Source organism: Triticum urartu, chromosome 4A (genome assembly GCF_056163025.1).
Source record: "Triticum urartu cultivar PI428250 chromosome 4A, HENAU_Tu73, whole genome shotgun sequence".
Classification (NCBI taxonomy): domain Eukaryota; kingdom Viridiplantae; phylum Streptophyta; class Magnoliopsida; order Poales; family Poaceae; genus Triticum; species Triticum urartu.
In genome coordinates, this window is record NC_141876.1 from 606,294,724 (window position 1) to 606,315,639 (window position 20,916).

The 20,916-nt window shown below is 46.9% G+C and overlaps 1 protein-coding gene across 1 annotated transcript; it reads right to left on the bottom strand.

Annotated features, from left to right (window-relative positions):
• Positions 1–10,859: 10,859 nt before the first annotated feature.
• On the bottom strand, positions 10,860–14,024 carry LOC125554989 (uncharacterized). The gene is made up of 8 exons (XM_048718323.2): positions 12,812–14,024; positions 12,529–12,730; positions 12,223–12,426; positions 11,966–12,139; positions 11,534–11,884; positions 11,351–11,446; positions 11,138–11,263; positions 10,860–11,042 (listed from the first exon to the last, which is right to left on the bottom strand). The coding sequence occupies exons 1-8, from the start codon at positions 13,324–13,326 to the stop codon at positions 10,860–10,862; spliced, it is 1,851 nt and encodes a 616-aa protein (XP_048574280.2). The 5' UTR covers positions 13,327–14,024.
• Between the last annotated feature and the right edge of the window lie 6,892 nt (positions 14,025–20,916).

The following is a 20,916-nucleotide window of genomic DNA, read 5'->3' on the forward strand; positions in this document are numbered from 1 at the left end:
GATTGCGTGGAGATCTTAATGCTCTTTCTCAGTATGGCGTTGCTGGAGCTGTAGTCATTGTTACTTGTGTTTGAACTATCCTTGAGCTTGTAATAGGGCAGTCCTTAAAACCCTTTCTATCTGCGGCAGCTACTCTCTGTCGTCGAGCGCTGTTTAACAGTCCGTGCCTGGTTGTTTTGCCTTGGCTTTTTATAAAAGTTGGGGTGGGGGGAAACCCCTTTTTTCAAAAAAACTTACATTTAGGAAAGGAGGGAGTACTAGCAGAGACCTTGGAAGTCCCGACCAGTAGATCAGGTCCTTGCTGCACACCCCATGGGCGAAGCTGGTAGAGGAGGTAGCAGGCAATATAACGACAGAGGAGGGCTGACGATGGAGGAACTACCCTATATGGCATTTGCTCACAGCTGTTTACTCCTTTATCAAAATAAAGGCCGAACTCTATCTCTTGTTAAAAGAATTGCCCACACCCTAGCCAACGATTATTCTTCGAATGGATGTCTGGAACGGTATATTAGCACGATGCTATTATGATGGACAAAACAACTATACATCAAAGGGGAAATCTATTGTAAACCGTCTGCTCTTTCCTCTTGCCCAGTGGCATAATATTTAGAACGTCCCTATACTTAAGGAGCTGCATAATGGAGTACCACTAGTAGAAAAAGGGTCAAACGTGAAGCACATTAGTGCCGGTTTGTATTTGAGCCGGCACAAATGTATACATTAGTGCCGGTTCCAACGGCTAGCCGGGCCGCTCTCATTAGTACCGGTTCGTGGCTAACCTTTAGCACCGGTTCGTGCCACGAACTGGTACTAATGAGAGTGGTGGCATGATGTTGTCAGTCTGGGCCCCCTCCAGCACCTTTAGTACCGGTTCTTAGCACGAACCGGTACTAAAGGTCGTCCTACATAAACCCTTAGTCCACCCGAGCTCGCTCTGTTCTTCCCCTTTCCCCTCTCCTCTCTGTTCTTCCCCTCTTCCTCTCGAGCTCATCACACATTTTGCCCAAAATTTGTCAAGATTTGAAGGCCCCCATCCATTCGAATGATCACAAAGGTTAGCAACTTTGTCATTTCATCTCTCATTGCTAGATTAGCTCTTGCAATGCTTTATATAGTTATTAATTTGTGAGTTTAGTAATTTGGGAGGAAATATATATATGTGCTAGTATTTGATTTATATGCAATTTGAGGTCAAAAATAACACTTAGTTTGCATATGTAGGTGTGGTTTACTTAGTACCTTCTAAATCTCCGTCGTAACCACCGTCGATCGCCCGCACCGTCCCGTCGCCGGCACCACCTTGTGGTGAGCCTCTTGTTCATGAAATTTTATATAAAAAATTGATGTTTGTGTGATTTGGATATATAGTTACTCGTATAATAATTATCTTACCCGTACGTTGTTTGTTATACATAGTGCCATGGTTTTGATATCCGTCCCCGTCGGCCCTCGTCCTTGTTATGATTCGGATGTGGTATATTCTCTTTTAAAACTATTTGTTGCATTTCGTGTTTATGACAAATTATGCCCATCAAGTTGACATAGATATTTTTATCTAGGAGGTATGTGAACCGGAAATTCCAACCGACCCTATTGTCGCGAGGTTAAATTTAGTTGAAAGAGAAAACGAGTACTTGAAAGAAAAATTGAAAAGAATTGAGGGGGAGAAGATGGAATTGGAGTTGCATGTTGCCGATGTCATCGATGATCACAAGATCAAGATGGAGAAAATGCGCTTGAAGATTAGAAAGATTAGAAAATATGCCATCGATAGTGAGGCTTGGTATCATTATGCTGTTGGATCAATTGTTACCTTAGTTGCGATCTTGATCGCATTTGTTGTTGCATTTAAATGCTTTAGCTAGAGAGTTATTTGTTTGTTGCATTTAAGTGTTGTATGAACTTGTATTAATTTGGTCTATTCGGTGTTGTGTAATGAAGATGAGCCGGCAATGGTTGTACGATGACCGATGCTCTCCCCAGTTCGTTGAGGGCGTGCATACTTTTCTGCTTGCGCCTAAGGCAAACAAGCGGGCGGATGGTTTTATGCCTTGTCCATGTGCTGGCTGTAAGAATGGTCGCAATTACTCTACGTCAAGAACCATTCACGTCCACCTGTTTGAGTCTGATTTCATGCCCCACTATAATGTTTGGACCAAGCATGGAGAAAGAGGGGTTATGATGGAAGACAATGAAGAAGAAGAGGACGACGACAGCTATCCTGGCCATGGGTTCCCTGAATACGATGATACAACAATGGGGGAAGAAGCTGAGCCGGTAATGCGGGAAGAAGCTGAGCCGGCAATGCAGGAAGAAGCTGAAGAAGAGGCATCAGATGAGCCCGTTGATGATCTAGGTCGGGCCATTGCCGATGCAAAGAGAAACTGCGCAAGTGATTTGGAGAAGAAGAAGTTGCAGCGCATGTTAAAGGATCACAAAAAATTGTTGTACCCGAATTGCGTAGGTGACAAGAAAAAGCTGGGCACCACACTGGAATTGCTGCAATGGAAGGCAGAAATGGTGTATCTGACAAGGGATTTGGAAAGTTGCTGGTAATGATAAAGGATATGCTTCCAAAGGACAACGAATTGCCCGAGAGTATGTACGAAGCTAAGAAGGCTGTCTGCCCTCTAGGGTTAGAGGTGCAGAAGATACATGCATGCCCTAATGATTGCATCCTCTACCGCGGTGAGTACGAGGATTTGAACGCTTGCCCGGTATGTGGTGCATTGCGCTATAAGATCAGCCGCGATGAGCATGGTGATGTCGAGGGCGAGCGCCCTAGGAAGAAGATTCCTGCCAAGGTGATGTGGTATTCTCCTATAATACCATGGTTGAAACGTTTGTTCCAAAACAAAGAGCATGCCAAGGCGATGCGATGGCACAGAGAAGACCGTAAGAAAGACGGAAAGTTGAGAGTACCCGCTGACGGGTCGCAGTGGAGAAAAATCGAAACAAAGTACGGGAAGGAGTTTGCAGATGACGCAAGGAGCGTATGGTTTGGTCTAAGCGCAGATGGCATTAATCCTTTTGGGGAGCAGAGCAGCAACCATAGCACCTGGCCTGTGACTCTATGTTTGTATAACCTTCCTCCTTGGTTGTGCATGAAGCGGAAGTTCATTATGATGCCAGTGCTCATCCAAGGCCCTAAGCAACCCGGCAACGACATTGATGTGTACCTAAGGCCATTAGTTGAAGAACTCTTACAACTGTGGAATGGAACAGGTGTACGTGCATGGGATGAGCACATGGAGGAAGAATTTGACCTAAAGGCGTTGCTGTTCGTGACCATCAATGATTGGCCTGCTCTCAGTAACCTTTCAAGACAGATAAACAAGGGATACCGCGGATGCACGCACTGTTTGGATGATACTGACAGTATATATTTGAATAGTTGTAAGAAGAATGTGTACCTGGGACATCGTCAATTTCTTCCAAGCAGGCATCCCGTAAGAAAGAAAGGCAAGCATTTCAAAGGTGAGGCAGATCACCGGACGAAGCCTCGCCACCGTACTGGTGCTGATGTACATGATATGGTCAAGGATTTGAAGGTGATATTTGGAAAGGGTCCTGGCGGACAACCTGTTCCGAAGGACGCTGACGGACGCGCACCCATGTGGAAGAAGAAATCTATATTTTGGGACCTGCCATATTGGAAAGACCTAGAGGTCCGCTCCGCAATTGACGTGATGCACGTGACGAAGAATCTTTGCGTGACCCTTCTTGGCTTCTTGGGCGTGTATGGGAAGACAAAAGATACACCTGAGGCACGGGAGGACCAGCAACGTATGCACGGAGAAGACGGCATACATCAGGGTCATCTAAGCTACGCTCTTACCAAAGAAGAGAAGGAAATCTTCTTTGAATGCCTGCTCAGTATTAAGGTACCGTCTGGCTTCTCGTCGAATATAAAGGGAATAATAAACATGGCAGAGAAAAAGTTCCAGAACCTAAAGTCTCATGACTGCCACGTGATTATGACGCAACTGCTTCCGGTTGCATTGAGGGGGCTTCTACCAGAAAATGTTCGATTAGCCATTGTGAAGCTATGTGCATTTCTCAATGCAATCTCTCAGAAGGTAATCGATCCAGAAATCATACCAAGGTTACAGAATGATTTGGTGCAATGTCTTGTCAGTTTCGAGTTGGTGTTCCCACCATCCTTCTTCAACATCATGACGCACGTCCTAGTTCACCTATGCGAAGAGATTAACGTTTTGGGTCCTGTATTTCTACACAATATGTTCCCCTTTGAGAGGTTCATGGGAGTCTTAAAGAAATATGTTCATAACCGTGCTAGGCCAGAAGGAAGCATCTCCAAGGGCCATCAAAATGAGGAGGTCATTGAGTTTTGTATTGACTTTATTCCTGACCTTAAGCCGATTGGTGTTCCTGAATCGCGGCATAAGGGCAGACTGGATGGAAAAGGCACGCTAGGAGGGGAACAAATAATATGTATGGACGGACATTCTCTCACTGAAGCACACTACACAGTTCTACAGAATTCCGCCTTGGTGGCTCTGTATATGGATGAACACAAGAATTTGCTACGCTCCAAACACCCGGAGCGGTCTGATGACTGGATTACACGTGAACAAACCAGGAGTTTCGCCAGCTGGTTGCAGACACATACCATGCATGACACCTCTATTGAATATGACCTGTACTTGCTGTCCCAGTTACCATCTTCGAATATAATGACTTTCAAAGGGTACGAGATAAATGGTAATACATTTTACACGATCGCCCAAGATAAGAAGAGCACCAACCAAAACAGTGGTGTCCGCTTTGATGCAGAAACCAAGACGGGAAAGGAAACATATTATGGTTATATACAGGACATATGGGAACTTGACTATCGACGTGGTTTAAAGGTCCCTTTGTTTCGGTGCAAATGGGTCAATATGACATGAGACGGGGTAACGGAAGACCCGCAGTACAGAATGACAACAGTGGATCTCAACAATCTTGCGTATGCAGACGAACCATTCGTCCTAGCCAATGATGTGGCACAGGTTTTCTATGTGAAGGACATGTCTACCAAGCCAAGAAAAAGAAAAGATAAGGAAGCGAATGCATCGTACGATGAGCCAAAGCGGCACATAGTTCTTTCTGGGAAGAGAAACATCGTGGGAGTGGATGACAAGACAGACAAGTCAGAAGATTATGAAAAGTTTGATGAAATTGCTCCATTCACAGTGAATATCGACCCGAGCATCCCGTTAAATGATGAAGATTTTCCATGGTTACGGCGCAAAGGGACACACGCGAAGAAAAAGTTTCACACCCAAAGATCTGGGATGTGATCGGCTTCACTATCATCACTTTCTTCTGTGTTTCACACCCAGGAGGGAATGTTTGTAATAGTTAGGGTAGTTATGTGTTTTGGCATTTGAAACGCGAAGAAATTTTATGTGCAAACAAATTCTTTTCATGCATTTACTGATTTTTTTCCAGCTAAATGACCCTGAAATTGAAAAGCATTTCAAATGAACTCAGAAAAGGTTGAAAGTTGGCATGGTATCATAATTTCATACAAATAGCATGTGCAAGAAAGTAGAGAGGGTTACGGCAAAAACTGGATGCACTTCGTGTACAAAATGGACAATCTCTTTCGAAGTATCAGGGTTTCCGACGAAAACTGAACTGTTACAAAGGTATTTCATTTTTTAAATACCCTAAGCATTACTAAATTGAATATAATGATAAAACACACTAATATTAAACATAAGAAAAAAGAATCACTGAAAAAACTTTTTTCAAAGTTAAGTTATTCACAAACTAGTGATTCACACAAATTTCAAATAATTCAAAATTTAAACTATTCAAATTTGAAATCTACCGGCACTAACAGAAAGTTTGTAATTTTTTGTACCTAAAGCAAAAATATTCACAAAGAAACTCTAAATACAGCAAAAAACAACTCAAAAATAAATAAAACAAAAATAAATAAAGCGAAAAAAATTAAGAAAAAAAAGCCCGCCTACTGGGCCAAAGCAGCCTGCATACGACTAGCGACACAACCTTTTGTTGGGCCAGGATGCAGGCCCGCAAAGGCCCAGTAGGCCCACTGGGCGAAAAGGACAGGTAGGCCCAGTAGGCCTGGTTAGGAGAGGAGCTCGAGAGAGCTACCGCACTGGGGCTTATAAACCAGTGCGGTAGTCCCTCGACTAGCGAGGTGGGACTAAACTTGCGCACCGCCTGGAGCCATCGCACCCCCTTTAGTACCGGGTCGTGGCTCCAACCGGTACTAAAGACCCCCCCTTTAGTACCGGTTGGTGCCACGACCCGGTACTAAAGGGGGTGCGGTTCCCGCCGCTTGGCCTGGCCAAAACAGGCCTTTAGTACCGGTTGGTGGCTCCATTATCGATATCTAGTCACACAACTAATACACATGCATATTGATCTCCTTCTTAACAGTTCAAAGAGGTGCGGGAGAAGCTCCTAGAAACGGAGCGCGTAGAAGCACTTCAAGAGGAAATAGCGGGATTTTTGCTCGACCAGGTCATAAATCCGAAGGGAGAATACTATTACCCGCTACCGCCCCCATGAAAACCACTTCCAATTGTCATCGTGCTCTGAAGGCACCAATTAGGCTAATGCTACTGGCTCCGAAGGCAACATGCATATGTAGGAGAAATTGTATATAGCTATACATATGTGTATGTGTGAATTAATTAATATGGTGGTTTGTGAGACACTGATGATATATATATGCATGATTGGTTCTACTAGAAATTCTATATATATATATGCATAACGTGTACAATGTGTAGTATCGTAAAATACCAGCAAACGAAAAAGAATTAAAATGGAAACACAAAATTAAATGAAAAAGAAATCATAAAACTAAAAACCCCCCAAACCTTATAGTACCGGTTGGTCTTACCAACCGGTACTAAAGGGCTCCAGGCCCCCGGAGCTGGCTCGTGCCACGTGGTTGCCCTTTAGCACTGGTTCGTGTTGAACCGGTACTAAAGGGGGGGGCCTTTAGTGCCCACACTTTAGTGCCGGTTATGGAACCGGCACTAAAAGGGCCTTACGAACCGGTGCTATTGCCCGGTTCTGCACTAGTGTACTCATAGCACTTCCTTGCCATAAATGTATTTTTTGGATTTAAGTGGTCTTTGTTATGAGCTATATTTTGTTCTGTCTATCTTTGTGATCTTTACCTTTTGCAAATAGTGCTTTGTGGTCTTTTAGCTTTTGCAAATAGTGCTTTGGGGTCTTTTAACACAAAATTCATTATTCTAAGGTTGGAAGACGTCCCACCAATCTACTAGTGCCTTTCCCGACACGGCATGGAGTAATGGTTGGTGTGACTATTGGAAGATCCATCATCAAGATGGTGACGCGAGCACCGTTTCATGTCCGGGTGAAAACTCTTGTCCTAGCATTTATTGATCGGGCTTAACAATGACGAATTTGTATCATCTTCTTGCTGAATGCGTTGTCTGCTTGTTGTGCTGGTGTTCACTGGTTGGTATCGACAACTAGGATGCAAAATTCCTTGTCTAGGTCATATCCGAACGTGGATACGGTGAGGCGAGGGCTTTATTCCTTCTTGGAGTTGCTGTTATGGAAGAAATCAGACTTAATAGTTGGCGTCGTATCTTGTTGTCTACATGTGGTGCTAGTGTTCACTGGTTGGTATCGACAACTAGGATGCAAAATCCTTGTCTTGATCATATCCGAACATGCACTACTAGGAAAAGGCCTACTAATGGCGCACCGGTTTTGCCTACTAATGGCGCACTACCGGTGCGCCATTAGTATCATGCCACCAGTATTTTTTACTAATGGCGCACCACTGGTGCGTCATTAGTATCTGGTATACTAATGGCGCACTTCTATGTTTTTTTCAGAATTTTTTTTAAATTTTTTTCAAACTTTTTTTCAATTTTTTTCGTTTTTTTCTTAATCTCAGGTTACTATGGCTTAATCTCGGGTCAATATGCTTAATCTCAGGTCAAATCGCACTCCGTGATCAAACTTCCCGAAAGGTCACCCATCCTCACACTACTCCAGCCCAAGCACGCTTAACTTCAGAGTTCTATCCAAACCTAGCAACAGCTCACTTCATAGGCACTTGTTGATATATCTAGCATATCAGTCCTATTATACCTTGTTGATGTCTAGGACTTTGTTCATGTTCATGACTATGATAAAATTTTGAAAAATATTTCAAACTTCCCGGTCATATTACATATCATTTTTTGAAAAACAATTCAAAAAAAAATTCAAAACCAATTTTTTTTTCTATTACTAGTGGCGCACCACATCCATAGTGCGCCACTAGTAAGTTAGAAAATTTTTGAATTTTTTTGCCTCTAGATCTTGAAAGCCCCGTAACCTTTTTTCTGTTAGGTTTTTGGGGATTTTGAAAATGTTTAACGGGGTTCCCCCTTTTCGAGTAGATGATTTTTCATATAAAAAACTTTTTAATCCGAGTTCGTATGCAAAAGTTATGGCCATTTTGCAAATTTCCAGAGAGATTTTGCAAATAAAGTCAAAATTCATATTTGTAAATTTTCCCAACAACTAGACCACATATCACATGGGAAACTTATTTTCTTTTATTTTTTTGACATTTTTATCATTTTCTTTTATTTTTTCTAAAACTAAAAAGGCGGTCCATGGGGTGCATTCGGGAACTTTTGTGCCAAGTTAGTAATGGCGCACCGTGGGGTGGTGCGCCATTACTAGTTTTGAAAAGAAAAAAAATTAAATTTTTTCTTGAAAAAAACTTAGTAATGGCGCATCAGTGGACAGTGCGCCATTACTAGTTAAAACTACTAATGGCGCACTGTCCACAGGTGCGCCATTACTAACAATTTTTTTTAAACTACTAATGGCGCACGGTGGATGTGGTGCGCCATTACTATGTGCAAATACTAATGGCGCACCACTCCCATGGTGCGCCATTAGTAGTTTTGAAAAAAAAAATTTAATAATGGCGCACCGTGGGATGTGGTGCGTCATTAGTATTTGCACACTAATGGCGCACCAACACATGGTGCGCCATTAGTATTTAGTAATGGCGCACCACATGTGCAGTGCGCTATTAGTGTCCATCCCATCTATAGCCCTTTTCCTAGTAGTGGTGGATACGGTGAGGCGAGGGCCTTTATTCCTTCTTGGAGTTGTTGTTGTGGAAGAAATCAGACTTAATAGTTGGCGTCGTATCTTGTTGTCTACATGTTGTGCTGGTGTTCACTGGTTGTTATCGACAACTAGGATGAAAACCCTTGTCTAGGTCGGAACGTGGATACGGTGAGGCAAGGGCATTTATTCCTTCTTGGAGTTGTTGCAGAAGAAATCAGACTTAATCGCTGGCATCGTATCTTGTAGTCGTTCGAATGTGATTGAATATGTTATATATGTTTGTTGATGTTTTTGGCCTCATTGCCTTACATCAACTATAATAAAATATGGATGTGTGCCTGACAATGATGTAGAGGCCTGGAGTTCCACCCCCCTTTTTAAATATTTTTTTTTTCATTATTAGCAACATGGATGTAAATTATGTTTATACTCCTAATTTTTGTAAGTAAATTGTATTGGGGCCTGATCAAACTTAAGAAAGTTTGACTTGCATGCCATCCAAAAAAGACTTACATTTAGGGATGTATTAGTTTACATTCGTGGATTACATAGCAACCCTAGGTGTAAGAACAAGCATGTAAAAATTTGGAGAAGTGTAAGTCAGACACGAATGTGACAGATTGGAAGACCATTAAATGATAGCCAACTGATTGTATGTATTTACAAGAACTGAACCAGATATTATAGATATAGAACAAACATGTGAGAACTTATAACACATGAGCGCAGGTGCAACTAACAAATTTTGTAAGAGGAAATATCACACGTAGTGCTTCACTACTGGGCATCATTTTCCTCTGGCGGTCCCGGCCATTGCTAGGAATAGAATCGTAGTGATTACAATGCAAAAATGTGTGCACAAGGAATCCAGGTCAGCAGAGGAAGCAACACTACCGGACTCGCGGGCTATGCCTACGGCCCAGGGCCGTCAGCATAGGTCCTTTGCCGTCGGCATAGATCTATGCCTACGGCTGCCGTCGGCATAGCCCCGTCGGCGTAGATCACGTCAGCGTAGATGTGTCAGACCGTCGGCGTAGTATAGCCATCGGCATAGGTGCATATGCCGACGGCCGTAGGATAGCCGTCGGCATAGTTTAGCCGTCGGCGTTGTTTTCCGTCTGACGGCAACGGACGGCGCCGTCAACAGCGCTGGCGATTCAGGGGACGACACGTGGCGCAGTTATGCCGACGGCTTGGCCGTCGGCATAGATGGAAATCTATGCCGACGACCTAGCCGTCGGCATACCTGCGCCACGTGTCGTCCCCCGGCTTCTCCTGGCGGCAGGGCTATGCCTACGGCTAATCTATGCCGACGGCTTTGCCGTAGGCATATGTCTGCCACGTGGCAGCCCCTGGTTTCTCCTGGCAGCAGGGCTATGCCTACGGCAAAGCCGTCGGCATAGTTTGCCACGTGGCAAGCCCTGGTAACTCCTGGGCGTATATATGCCGACGGCTTTGCCGTAGGCATAGTTTTTTTCCCCTGTTTTCTCTTTTCCAATTCATTTGACAGCATTTCAAAACAGAACAATATGAAATTATGCAGAAATATGACAATTCATCATGTGAACATACTCAAGTTCATCTAAACATACTCAAGTTCACCATCATCATCTAAACATACTCAAGTTCATCACATCATCTAAAGATCATCACCGATGGAAGTTCATGAACATAAAAATAGTGCAAGACATGAAACATGATAAAAGTAGGAATATGAAAGGCATGGCACGATGGCCACATGCACGGAATCATCAAGCAAGAGCACCCCCGCCAAAACCACCACCTCCGCCATAACCACCACTACCTCCGCCAAAAGCACCACCTCCGCCAAAACCACCACCACCACCTCCGCCAAAACCGTCATTGCGACCACCACCACTCTGCCAGATCGGAGTGACTGGGGTCGACGGAGCAGGAGTCGAGCCACCGGTCCCCTACATGTTTCAGAAAAGATTCTAACGGTAAATATGATATGATAGTGTTTCATGAACGAGAACTAGTTTGCTAGTAGTTAGGCAAATGTACTAACCGAACCATCACTGCCTAGTGCCACCCATTCATCGAACGTGGGCACGTGTGGGGGTTCTCCCGCAGGTGGTGGTGGGGGTCCCATTTGTGGTGGATCCGTGCGGTTAGTCCAAGACGCCAACATAGCCTGAATGTTAGTTAAACAAGCACACTAGAAGATCAGAAGGAATGAAAGTGCAAAAATTTAGGTTGGTTTTAAGAGGGCAAAACTAACCGTCATCATCTGACGGTTGTAATCATCTTTTGCCTTCACTCGTTTCAAGTACTCCCGCACCTCGAGATTCCTATGCTCGACAAACTCCTTATATGCCTACATAATTTAGGTTGTTTCTAAGTGAGCAATGCTGAAAATAAACTGAGAATGCAAGATAGAAAAAGATAAAGAGGAAGTACTTACAGCATGCTGGCGGGCTAAGGGAGTCTGTGAACGCCCCGTACTCTCTAACTGGCTCGGGTTGCTAGCCCGAAGCCGTGTGTACGAGATCGAAGGAGTGATCAAGCCATCGAAACACGGATACCGGCCATTCTTCTTCCCCTGGATGGCCACCACCGCCGTGTCGTCGATCTGAGACTGGGCGACCTCAGCAACAGGAACATCCGGATGCAACTCCTGATAGTGATGAATGTAAGACCCCAGGTGCTCCTCGGTCTTGCCGTAGTACTGGCTCTCGCCCTCCTTGCGATGACTCCACTCGCGGGCCAGCTTCCACGACTCCATGTCTGAGAGCGGCCTCTTCAACTTGTCCTCCTACAACGTCAAATAGAAGTCAGCCATACATAAGAACATGACGTAAAGAAGAACAAAAATGCATCATGCACATAGATATACCTTCATGGCCTTGAAGCCCCAGTGGTTCCTGTTTCCTTGGCCGTGTGTCCCGTCGTCTCCACGGTTAGCCCGGGCCTTGATGCTCTTGGCAGCAAACTCTGCATCGGCGCCGAGCCACCTATCCACCAAACTCGCCCATCCGTCATGCCTTCCATAGCACCAACGAGGAACAACCTATGCAAATTTTGGAAGCATGAAATGTGAGCACAAAACATATAGTTGACTGCTTGAAACAATGAAAAGTTAGTAATAGTTACCATCATGAACTGCTCCTTGCTCAAGGTAAGTCGTAGCTTCTGCGCTTGAGTTTTGGTCATCTTTTGGTGCAGGTAGTAGTGGTAGTACTGCGAGACGGCAACCCAGCGCACCTCGTACTGCAACTGACGAGCTTTCTTCTTCGCACCCGCAAGCAAGACCACGTCGGCTCTGGCCTTGTGCTCGTCAAGAAATCTATAGAGTTGCTGCAATCATGCAAAAACCAGAAGCAAACAAGGCATGAGTCGAGTGATTCAATGATAAACTATGAACGAAACTGAAGACAAGTGATTCAGAAGAGAACTTACCCAAAATTTGGTGATCACGGCCTTAGTGGTCGTCCCGTACTCCGCGTTGCTGCAAGCCTCGTAGTGGGCCCAGCTCGTGGCCAAAACCCGCTGCTGCGGGTCCCTGTCTGGCCGCGGGCAGAATAGGCCAGGCCAAAACTCCTTCAACAGGACAGTGATAAGGCCGTTCGGTTTACGGCCCTTTCCGTGAAGGATCCAGTTTCTGCAAAAGAATCAAATGATTGCCATGTGTACAATAAGAAAATGTTGTCATGTGTTGAAAATATGATTGAGAGGCACTTACTCTGTCCCCACAGGTTCAATGAGCCACTTGTGCTCCTCGATAGAAGGTGGTGTAGGTAGTCCGGCATTACCACGCAGCCACCCCTGCGAAGAACCCGGTGGCAAGTCACCCCACAATGCGGGATCAACCTCCCCTCCACCCTCCTCGGCCTCCTCCTCACCCTCCTCCTCGGCCTCCTCCTCCTCACCCTCCTCCTCGGCCTCCTCCTCCTCGCCATCAGGAACATACTCCTCCTCCTCAGACTCAGAAGGTGCCTCTGTATAGGAGGGCATCGAAGAAGACCCTCCTATTTCAGACACGGCCCGGAGTTTTTTGCCCCGGTTGCCTCTCCCCCCACCTCCTCCTCTAGGGGCTCTCCCCCCACCGCCTCCTCCTCTCGGGTCTCCTCCCCCGACCCCTCCACCTCCCTGTGAGGTGTCATCCTCGCGTAGTCGGGAGGGAACCTTGTGGGCTCGTCCACTCCGAGTAAGTCCTTTAAATTTACTGAGGAAACTAGCGCCGCTGGACTTGCCCATGATTATTAAACCTGCATTGAGAAGAGAATAAACAATTAGTAAGGATATCAATTAAACAAGCATACAGGAAAAACATTAATACCACAAGAGCACATTAAGCATACTATTGTAATGATCATTAAAAGAACTTACATTTTCTAGAACCCATATGAATCATCACTATTGTAATCTATTTGTGGACCGGTCTCATCATCACTATCACGCATATCTTCTTCGTTGTCTGACGGAGGTGGAGGCTCTTCCTCATCGTCAGCGTCTTCATTTAACTTTTCAAGCATAATTATGTCGCTTTGATTCACAACTGCCTCACCATCAATCCGTGCGTCGTCGTCGTTTGGGTCCAGGTCAACATAACCCAAGTCATCATCCTCGTTGTTTCGGACCACGTCATCATGTTCCTCTTGATAGAACACTCCCTCGTATGTCATGGGGTTTATGTTGTAGTAATCATCATCGTTCGGGTCCGGTAGCTTACCATGCGGCGACACCTTGAACACAACTTCCCAACCCTTTAGGTACTCTTTCTGGCATGGGTAAGGCAGATAATATACTTGTGTGGCCTGGGTAGCGGCGATAAAGAGATCAGCTCCGGCATAGACGGTTGATGGTTTAACTTCAACTAAACCAACAGAAGGCGTATGTCTCAGACCCTTTTTGGGGTCGAACCATCGGCATTTGAACACAGTGAGACTTAGGTGTTCGCGGCCACGTTTCAATGTAAGCTCGTATATTTTTCCTACCCTTCCGTAGTAATCTACTTCATTATCTCCTTCAGTGAAGACTCCGGTATTTATGGTTTTGGGATCAGGCCGACTGTTCTGGTGCTCCTCTGTATGGAAGCGATACCCATTCACATCATACTTTTCGCATGTCATGATGACAGGATCAAAACCCATGGAAACCCATCTCAATTCTTCATCCATTGATTCGGTCGGATCATTTCCCTACAAGTTTAATTGAAATTATAGGGTGCATGAGTTTAATTGAAATTATAGGGTGCATGAGTTTAATTGAAAGTGTGAAAAATTACTTTCTCGATGAACCACGCAATTTTTTTTCCTTCCATCAGCACCCTTTCGGAGAAGAGCAAGTGCCTCCGCTTCAGAAGGAGGCAGCATTCCCGTCCATTCTTCTTCAACGAATCGACTACAATAAGAAAAGCGGTATAAGAACTAGGCAAAGTGAACATAACGAATTGACTAAAAGAATGGTGCAAAGGTATTACCTCATCCACTCATCCTCAACTTCCTTGATGTTGTGCAAGATATAGAACATGACATCCTCCCACTCATCTCGTGGCATGAGATAAGATTTCGAGCATCCAGCCCTACTACCTTGCCCGATGAATAGAGGCAACTTGGGTTTATACTTGGGTTCTTCTGTATTGTATCGAGACACCTTATTGTGCAACGTGGGAACATGGTCCGGATAGTAGGCTGTCCTGAGGTCTGCCACCTCCTCTAGGATAACTGCCTCAGCTATGGAAGCTTCAATCTTAGCTTTGTTTCCACATTTCTGTCTCAAATGCTTGTTCTGTCTCTCAGGGCCGTACTGCCAACGATTCTGCACAGGTCCCCCCAACAATACCTCGTTCGGGAGGTGCAAAAGGAGATGTGTCATCGGAGTAAAGAAGCCTGGCGGGAAGATCTTCTCTAGCTTGCATATCAACTCCGGCGCCTTCTTATGCATTTCTTTTATCTTCTCAGGACATACTTCTTTAGCACAAAGCGTGCGGAAGAAATGGCTTAACTCCGCAAGCACACGCCAGACACGCTCGGGAATATAGCCCCGAACCATCACCGGCATAATCCGCTCAATCCATACATGATAGTCATGACTCTTGAGCCCGGTCACTCTGCCCATTGAAAGATTGACCCCCTTACTTATATTCGATGCATAACCATCAGTGAACTTCACGACGTGTTTCAGCCACTTGAATGTCTCCATCTTATGATCCTTTTTAAGTACGAAGTCAGCATCTGGCTTGAACCACGATTTTCGACTGCCTGTGGGAGGCTGCATGTGTAGACGTGGTCTATCGCAAATATTCTGTTGATCAACTCTAGCATTAACATTATCCTTTGTCTTATCAGGAATGTTGAGGATCGTGTGAAAAAGGGACTCTGCGACATTCTTTTCGGTGTGCATCACGTCTATGTTGTATGGAAGTTTGAGGTCCTTAAAATAGGGAAGCTGCGTGAAGGGGGTAATGTGAGTCCAATTGTGCGTCTCACCATATCCTTCAAAAAATTTCCCTTTACTTTTTCCTTTGCCCTCGCCCTCGTCTTCGCCTGTGGCTTTGCCTTTGCCTTTCCCCTCACCGGCAGGCTTAAGAGCTTTCAGCTGAGCAAGCACATCCGCACCAGAAAACATTGGAATCTCGTTTACTTCATGGACAACTTTGCCTTTTGTGAAGTTCTTCTTGTCTTCCCTATCAGGATGGTCTGGAGGGAGGAACTGTCGATGCAGGTCAAATGCAACATACTTGCCACCCTTCTTCAGCCAAATGAAAATCAAGGCCTGCATGCACACTGGGCAAGGCATCTTTCCACTTGTACACCATCCGCAGAACAAGGCATAACCGGGAAAGTCATGCATGCAATATTGTAGCCAAACTTTCATCAAGAAATTTTTCTGCAGATGTCGGTCGTATGTCAACCTCGGGAAGTACCAAGAATGGTGCAAATCATCCACCAACGGCTGCATAAACACACTCAAATTCTTCCCCGGATATTCAGGCCCCGGAATTATAAGCGACAGGAACATGGTCTTGCGTTGCATTATGGCGCCGGGAGGGAGATTCAGCGGAATAACAAATACGGGCCAACAGCTGTATGGATTAGACGACATACCATATGGATTGAACCCATCACCTATTATAGCAATTCTGACATTCCCATCCTCGGCTGCTTCCTCCGGGTACTCTATATCGAATGACTTCCATGCTTCACCTCCTGATGGATGTACAATTTTTTTTGGATTGTACCTTTTCCCTTCCTTGTGACACTTCATCATTTTGGCAGAATCCTCGGTGATGAAAAGGCGCTGCAGTCTTTTTATAAAATCAAGATACCGAAGAACCTTCACATGGATTTTTAGCTGCTGCTTCTGACCATGCTTATCGACCACCTCAATATACCGAGAGGAACCGCACTTCCTACAATACTTGTCATCCGCATACTCATGCCTAAACAAAAGGCAATTCTTTGGACAAACATGTATTTTCTCATAGTCCATCGAGAGCGCCTTCATGATTTTCTTCGTACCGTACATGGTTTTCGGCAGTTCATGGCCCTCAGGCAGGCTGTTAGCCCATACTCCCAGAAATGCTTCGAAGCAACCTCGGCTACAGCCGTACTCAGCCTTGACTGCCATCAGTTGCGAGATGGCATCCAGCACAGACAGCTTGGCACCCTCATAGAGAGGTTTCTTTGACGAGGCCAAGATTTCCAGGAAGGCCTTTGCGGTTTCCTCCAGCTCCTCCGGTTCATTCGCTGAATGTGACGGAGGTGTCGGCTGTGCAGCAAAGACATCATCTAGCATGTCTCTAACCCCATCGTCCTCATAACCAGCGACGCGTTGTCGTATCACATCCTCTCTACCACGGTCCCGCTGGGCAAAGTTTATCGGCATATTAAAGTTGGGCATAAATCCATGCGTGCGAAGGTGCTTAGTCATCCCACTCTTATCTCTGCGGATACGCCTCTTACATCTGGCACACGGGCATTCTGGCACCATCCTCATTGGACTACGGAATATCTCTTTCAAAAACACATCAGTTTTCTCGACCCACTTTGTTGTTACTTGATTCCGACGGAAAAACCCACTATACATCCACTGATTATCTGCCATCTCTGCTTTATTGGAAGCCACACAACAAAATTAAGGATTCATTTAAATTACTCACATCAATATTTTATTTTTTACAAGGTTGACGAGAAACGACATTTAATCCACCTACATCTCTAATAGGTAAAGATGGGTCCTAATCCCACCCGAGAATGTGTAGATTGAGTACGTTGTCCATGCTCTACCCCATTCCGAGACAAAATTTCGGCAGCACCTCCCCGCTGTTCTCCAAATACACGTCTCGGCAAAATGCCGAGAGAATGTGCATCCGGAGAACAACAGGGAGGCGCCGCCGAAATCCTGTCTCGGAACGGGGTAGAGCATGAACAACGTACCCAATCTACACATCCTCGGGCTGTCCGTGGAAAGCGCTGGACAATCCGAAAGAGCTGCGGTGATAAATATGCAATTGAATGCATATTTATCGATGCAACCCTTTCGGACGGGAGACCTAGGTTACGCGACTTGATGTGAAAATTTAATCTAGTTAAAAGAGGCTAGGAGGTGAAGGTGGATTCGTAGCTCACCCTCCGCTGTAGAGGAAGTAGTCGAGCAGCGGCAGGATCACGGACCAAACCCAGACGACGAAGGCTCCAGGGAGATGAATACCACAAAGCCTGTAAATTTTACCGAGTCAAAAAATTTGACGGCACCACATCACATAAAGCATTGACACTTCAAACTATGAAAAAAAAATCATATTGCTAATGACATCTAGTCAAGGTTTTAGATCATCATGATACTTCAAATCCTAATTTTCATCAAGTGTCAAATTTTGTTCTTCAATTTTTAGCAAGATCATCATGATAAAATAACTACTCATCAGATACCAATTTTGTCAACATCACAAAATGAAACTATAGCTATTTGACAACATCTCAAATATACCAATTTCGTTCTTCAAATTTGAAAACATTTGACAACATCACTAAGTTGACCAAAGCTATAACTAACCAATATACATTAATCCATCCATTCATCCATACAACATGCATCTATCACATAACAAGCAGTAAAAAATGCAAAAAAAATGAAAAAAAAGCTCACCGGGGCGGCCGCGGACGGTGAGGCAGGGGCGGCAGGGGACGGTGAGGCAGGGGCGGCCGGGGCAGCGGCGAGCAGGGGGCGGCGGTGGAGGGCCGAGGCGGGGCGGCCGGGGACGGGCTGGGAGGGCAGGGGCGGTCGGGGACGGGAGGGCCGGGCGTGCGGGCCGGCAGGAGCCGCGGCCGGCGCGCGGTCAAGGGGAGGCCGGGGCGGTGTTGGGGTCGGGGGAGGCCGGGGCGGCGCAGCGCGGTCGGGGTCGGGGGCGAGCTGGGGTCGGGGGCGAGCTGGGGTCGGGAAATGACTGCACGGGGCGCGCCCGGGTATGGATAAGGCGACCTATGCCGACGGCTTAGCGTCGGCATATATTAATCATGCCACGTGGCATGTATGCCGACGGCTAAGCCGTAGGCATAGGTATATTTCTTTTTTTTCAAATATACGTTCTTGAATTTTTTTGAATGATACATGGTATATAATTATATTAAAAATGATACATGGTATACATATTTTTTACATGCATGAACATTATTTCAAATGTACCATACATTTTCTTTAATGGTTTGAAACATTATTTTTAATTACATGATCCTTTTTTTATATTGTACAACAATTTTCTAAAATATCACGTATATTTTTTCTGAACCAGATTTTTTCTATGGTCAACAACATTTCTTTATGATATAATTATTTGCTAAATTGTACTAACAAAAAATGTACATTGTGTTAAAATATTTCGAAATAAATTGAGGGGGGCAACATTTCTTTATGATATAAATATTTTCTATGGTCTCGTGAAAGGTGATACATAGGAGAGCAACTGACTGAGGGGTACCGTTACCGAGTACCTGATCCGGTAACTATGCGAGTGCCTGATCCGTCTACTACCGTGTCATCGCCGTCCGTGAGGGGGGGGCACGCCCCGGAGACGCGTGCCGCCTCTTCGGACATGCCACCACACCACCCCGCATGTATGAGGGCCCGGTACGACGCTCCGGTGGCATTGCTACCCCCCAGGTCCCCCGTCCTGCCTAACCCTATAGCGTTTGACCACGGGATCTAGCCCTTTGACTTTGCACGGACGGGCTTTGACCAGCGGACCTCCCCGCCCGGTTGTGTTAGGTCAGCCCATAGGAACACTTTGGAGCAACAACCGGGCCAGGCCCACAGCAAGATCCCCTCCGTGTAGACCCGGCGCTTCCGTTTCCCCCCTCCAGGTGCCGGCGGCGGCGCCGTCCGTGAGGGGGGCACACCCCGGAGACGCGTGCCACCTCTTCGGACATTTCACCACACCACCCCGCATGTATGAGGGCCCGATGCGATGCTCCGGTGGCATTGCTACCCCCCAAGCCCCCCTCCCGCCTAACCCTGTAGCGTTTGACCACGGGATCTAGCCCTTTGACTTTGCATGGACGGGCTTTGACCAGCGGACCTTCCCACCCGGTTGTGTTAGGTCAGCCCATAGGAACACTTTGGAGCAACAACCGGGCCAGACCCACAGCAAGATCCCCTCCATGTAGACCCGACGCGCCCGTTTCCCCCCTCCAGGTGCCGGCGGCGGCGCCGTCCGTGAGGGGGGGCACACCCCGGACACGCTCCGGTGGCATTGCTACCCCCTAGGGCCCCCGTCCCGCCTAACCCTGTAGCGTTTTACCACGGGATCTAGCCCTTTGACTTTGCACGGATGGGCTTTGACCAGTGGACCTCTCCACCCGGTTGTGTCGGGTCAGCCCAGAGGGACACCGGGGAGCAACATCCAGGCCAGATCCACAGCAAGATCCTCTCCGTGTAGACCCGACGCGTCCGTTTCCCCCTCCAGGTGCTGGCGTCGGCGCCGTCCGTGACGGGGGCCACACCCCGGAGACGTGTGCCGCCTCTTCCGACATGCCACAACACCACCCGCATGTAGGAGGGCCCGGTACGACGCTCCGGTGGCATTGCTACCCCCCAGGGCCCCCGTCCCGGCTAACCCTGTAGCGTTTGACCACGGGATCTAGCCCTTTGACTTTGCACGGACGGGCTTTGACCAGCGGACCTCCCCGCCCGGTTGTGTTAGGTCAGCCCATAGGAACACTTTGGAGCAACAACCGGGCTAGGCCCACAGCAAGATCCCCTCCGTGTGGACCCGGCGCTTCCGTTTCCCCCCTCCAGGTGCCGGCGGCGGCGCCGTCCGTGAGGGGGGGCACACCCCGGAGACGCGTGCCGCCTCTTCGGACATTTCACCACACCACCCCGCATGTATGAGGGCCCGATGCGATGCTCCGGTGGCATTGCTACCCCCCAGGCCCCCCTCCCGCCTAACCCTGTAGCGTTTGACCACGGGATCTAGCCCTTTGACTTTGCATGGACGGGCTTTGACCAGCGGACCTTCCCACCCGGTTGTGTTAGGTCAGCCCATAGGAACACTTTGGAGCAACAACCGGGCCAGACCCACAGCAAGATCCCCTCCATGTAGACCCGACGCGCCTGTTTCCCCCCTCCAGGTGCCGGCGGCGGCGCCGTCCGTGAGGGGGGGCACACCCCGGACACGCTCCGGTGGCATTGCTACCCCCTAGGGCCCCCGTCCCGCCTAACCCTGTAGCGTTTTACCACGGGATCTAGCCCTTTGACTTTGCACGGATGGGCTTTGACCAGTGGACCTCTCCACCCGGTTGTGTCGGGTCAGCCCAGAGGGACACCGGGGAGCAACATCTGGGCCAG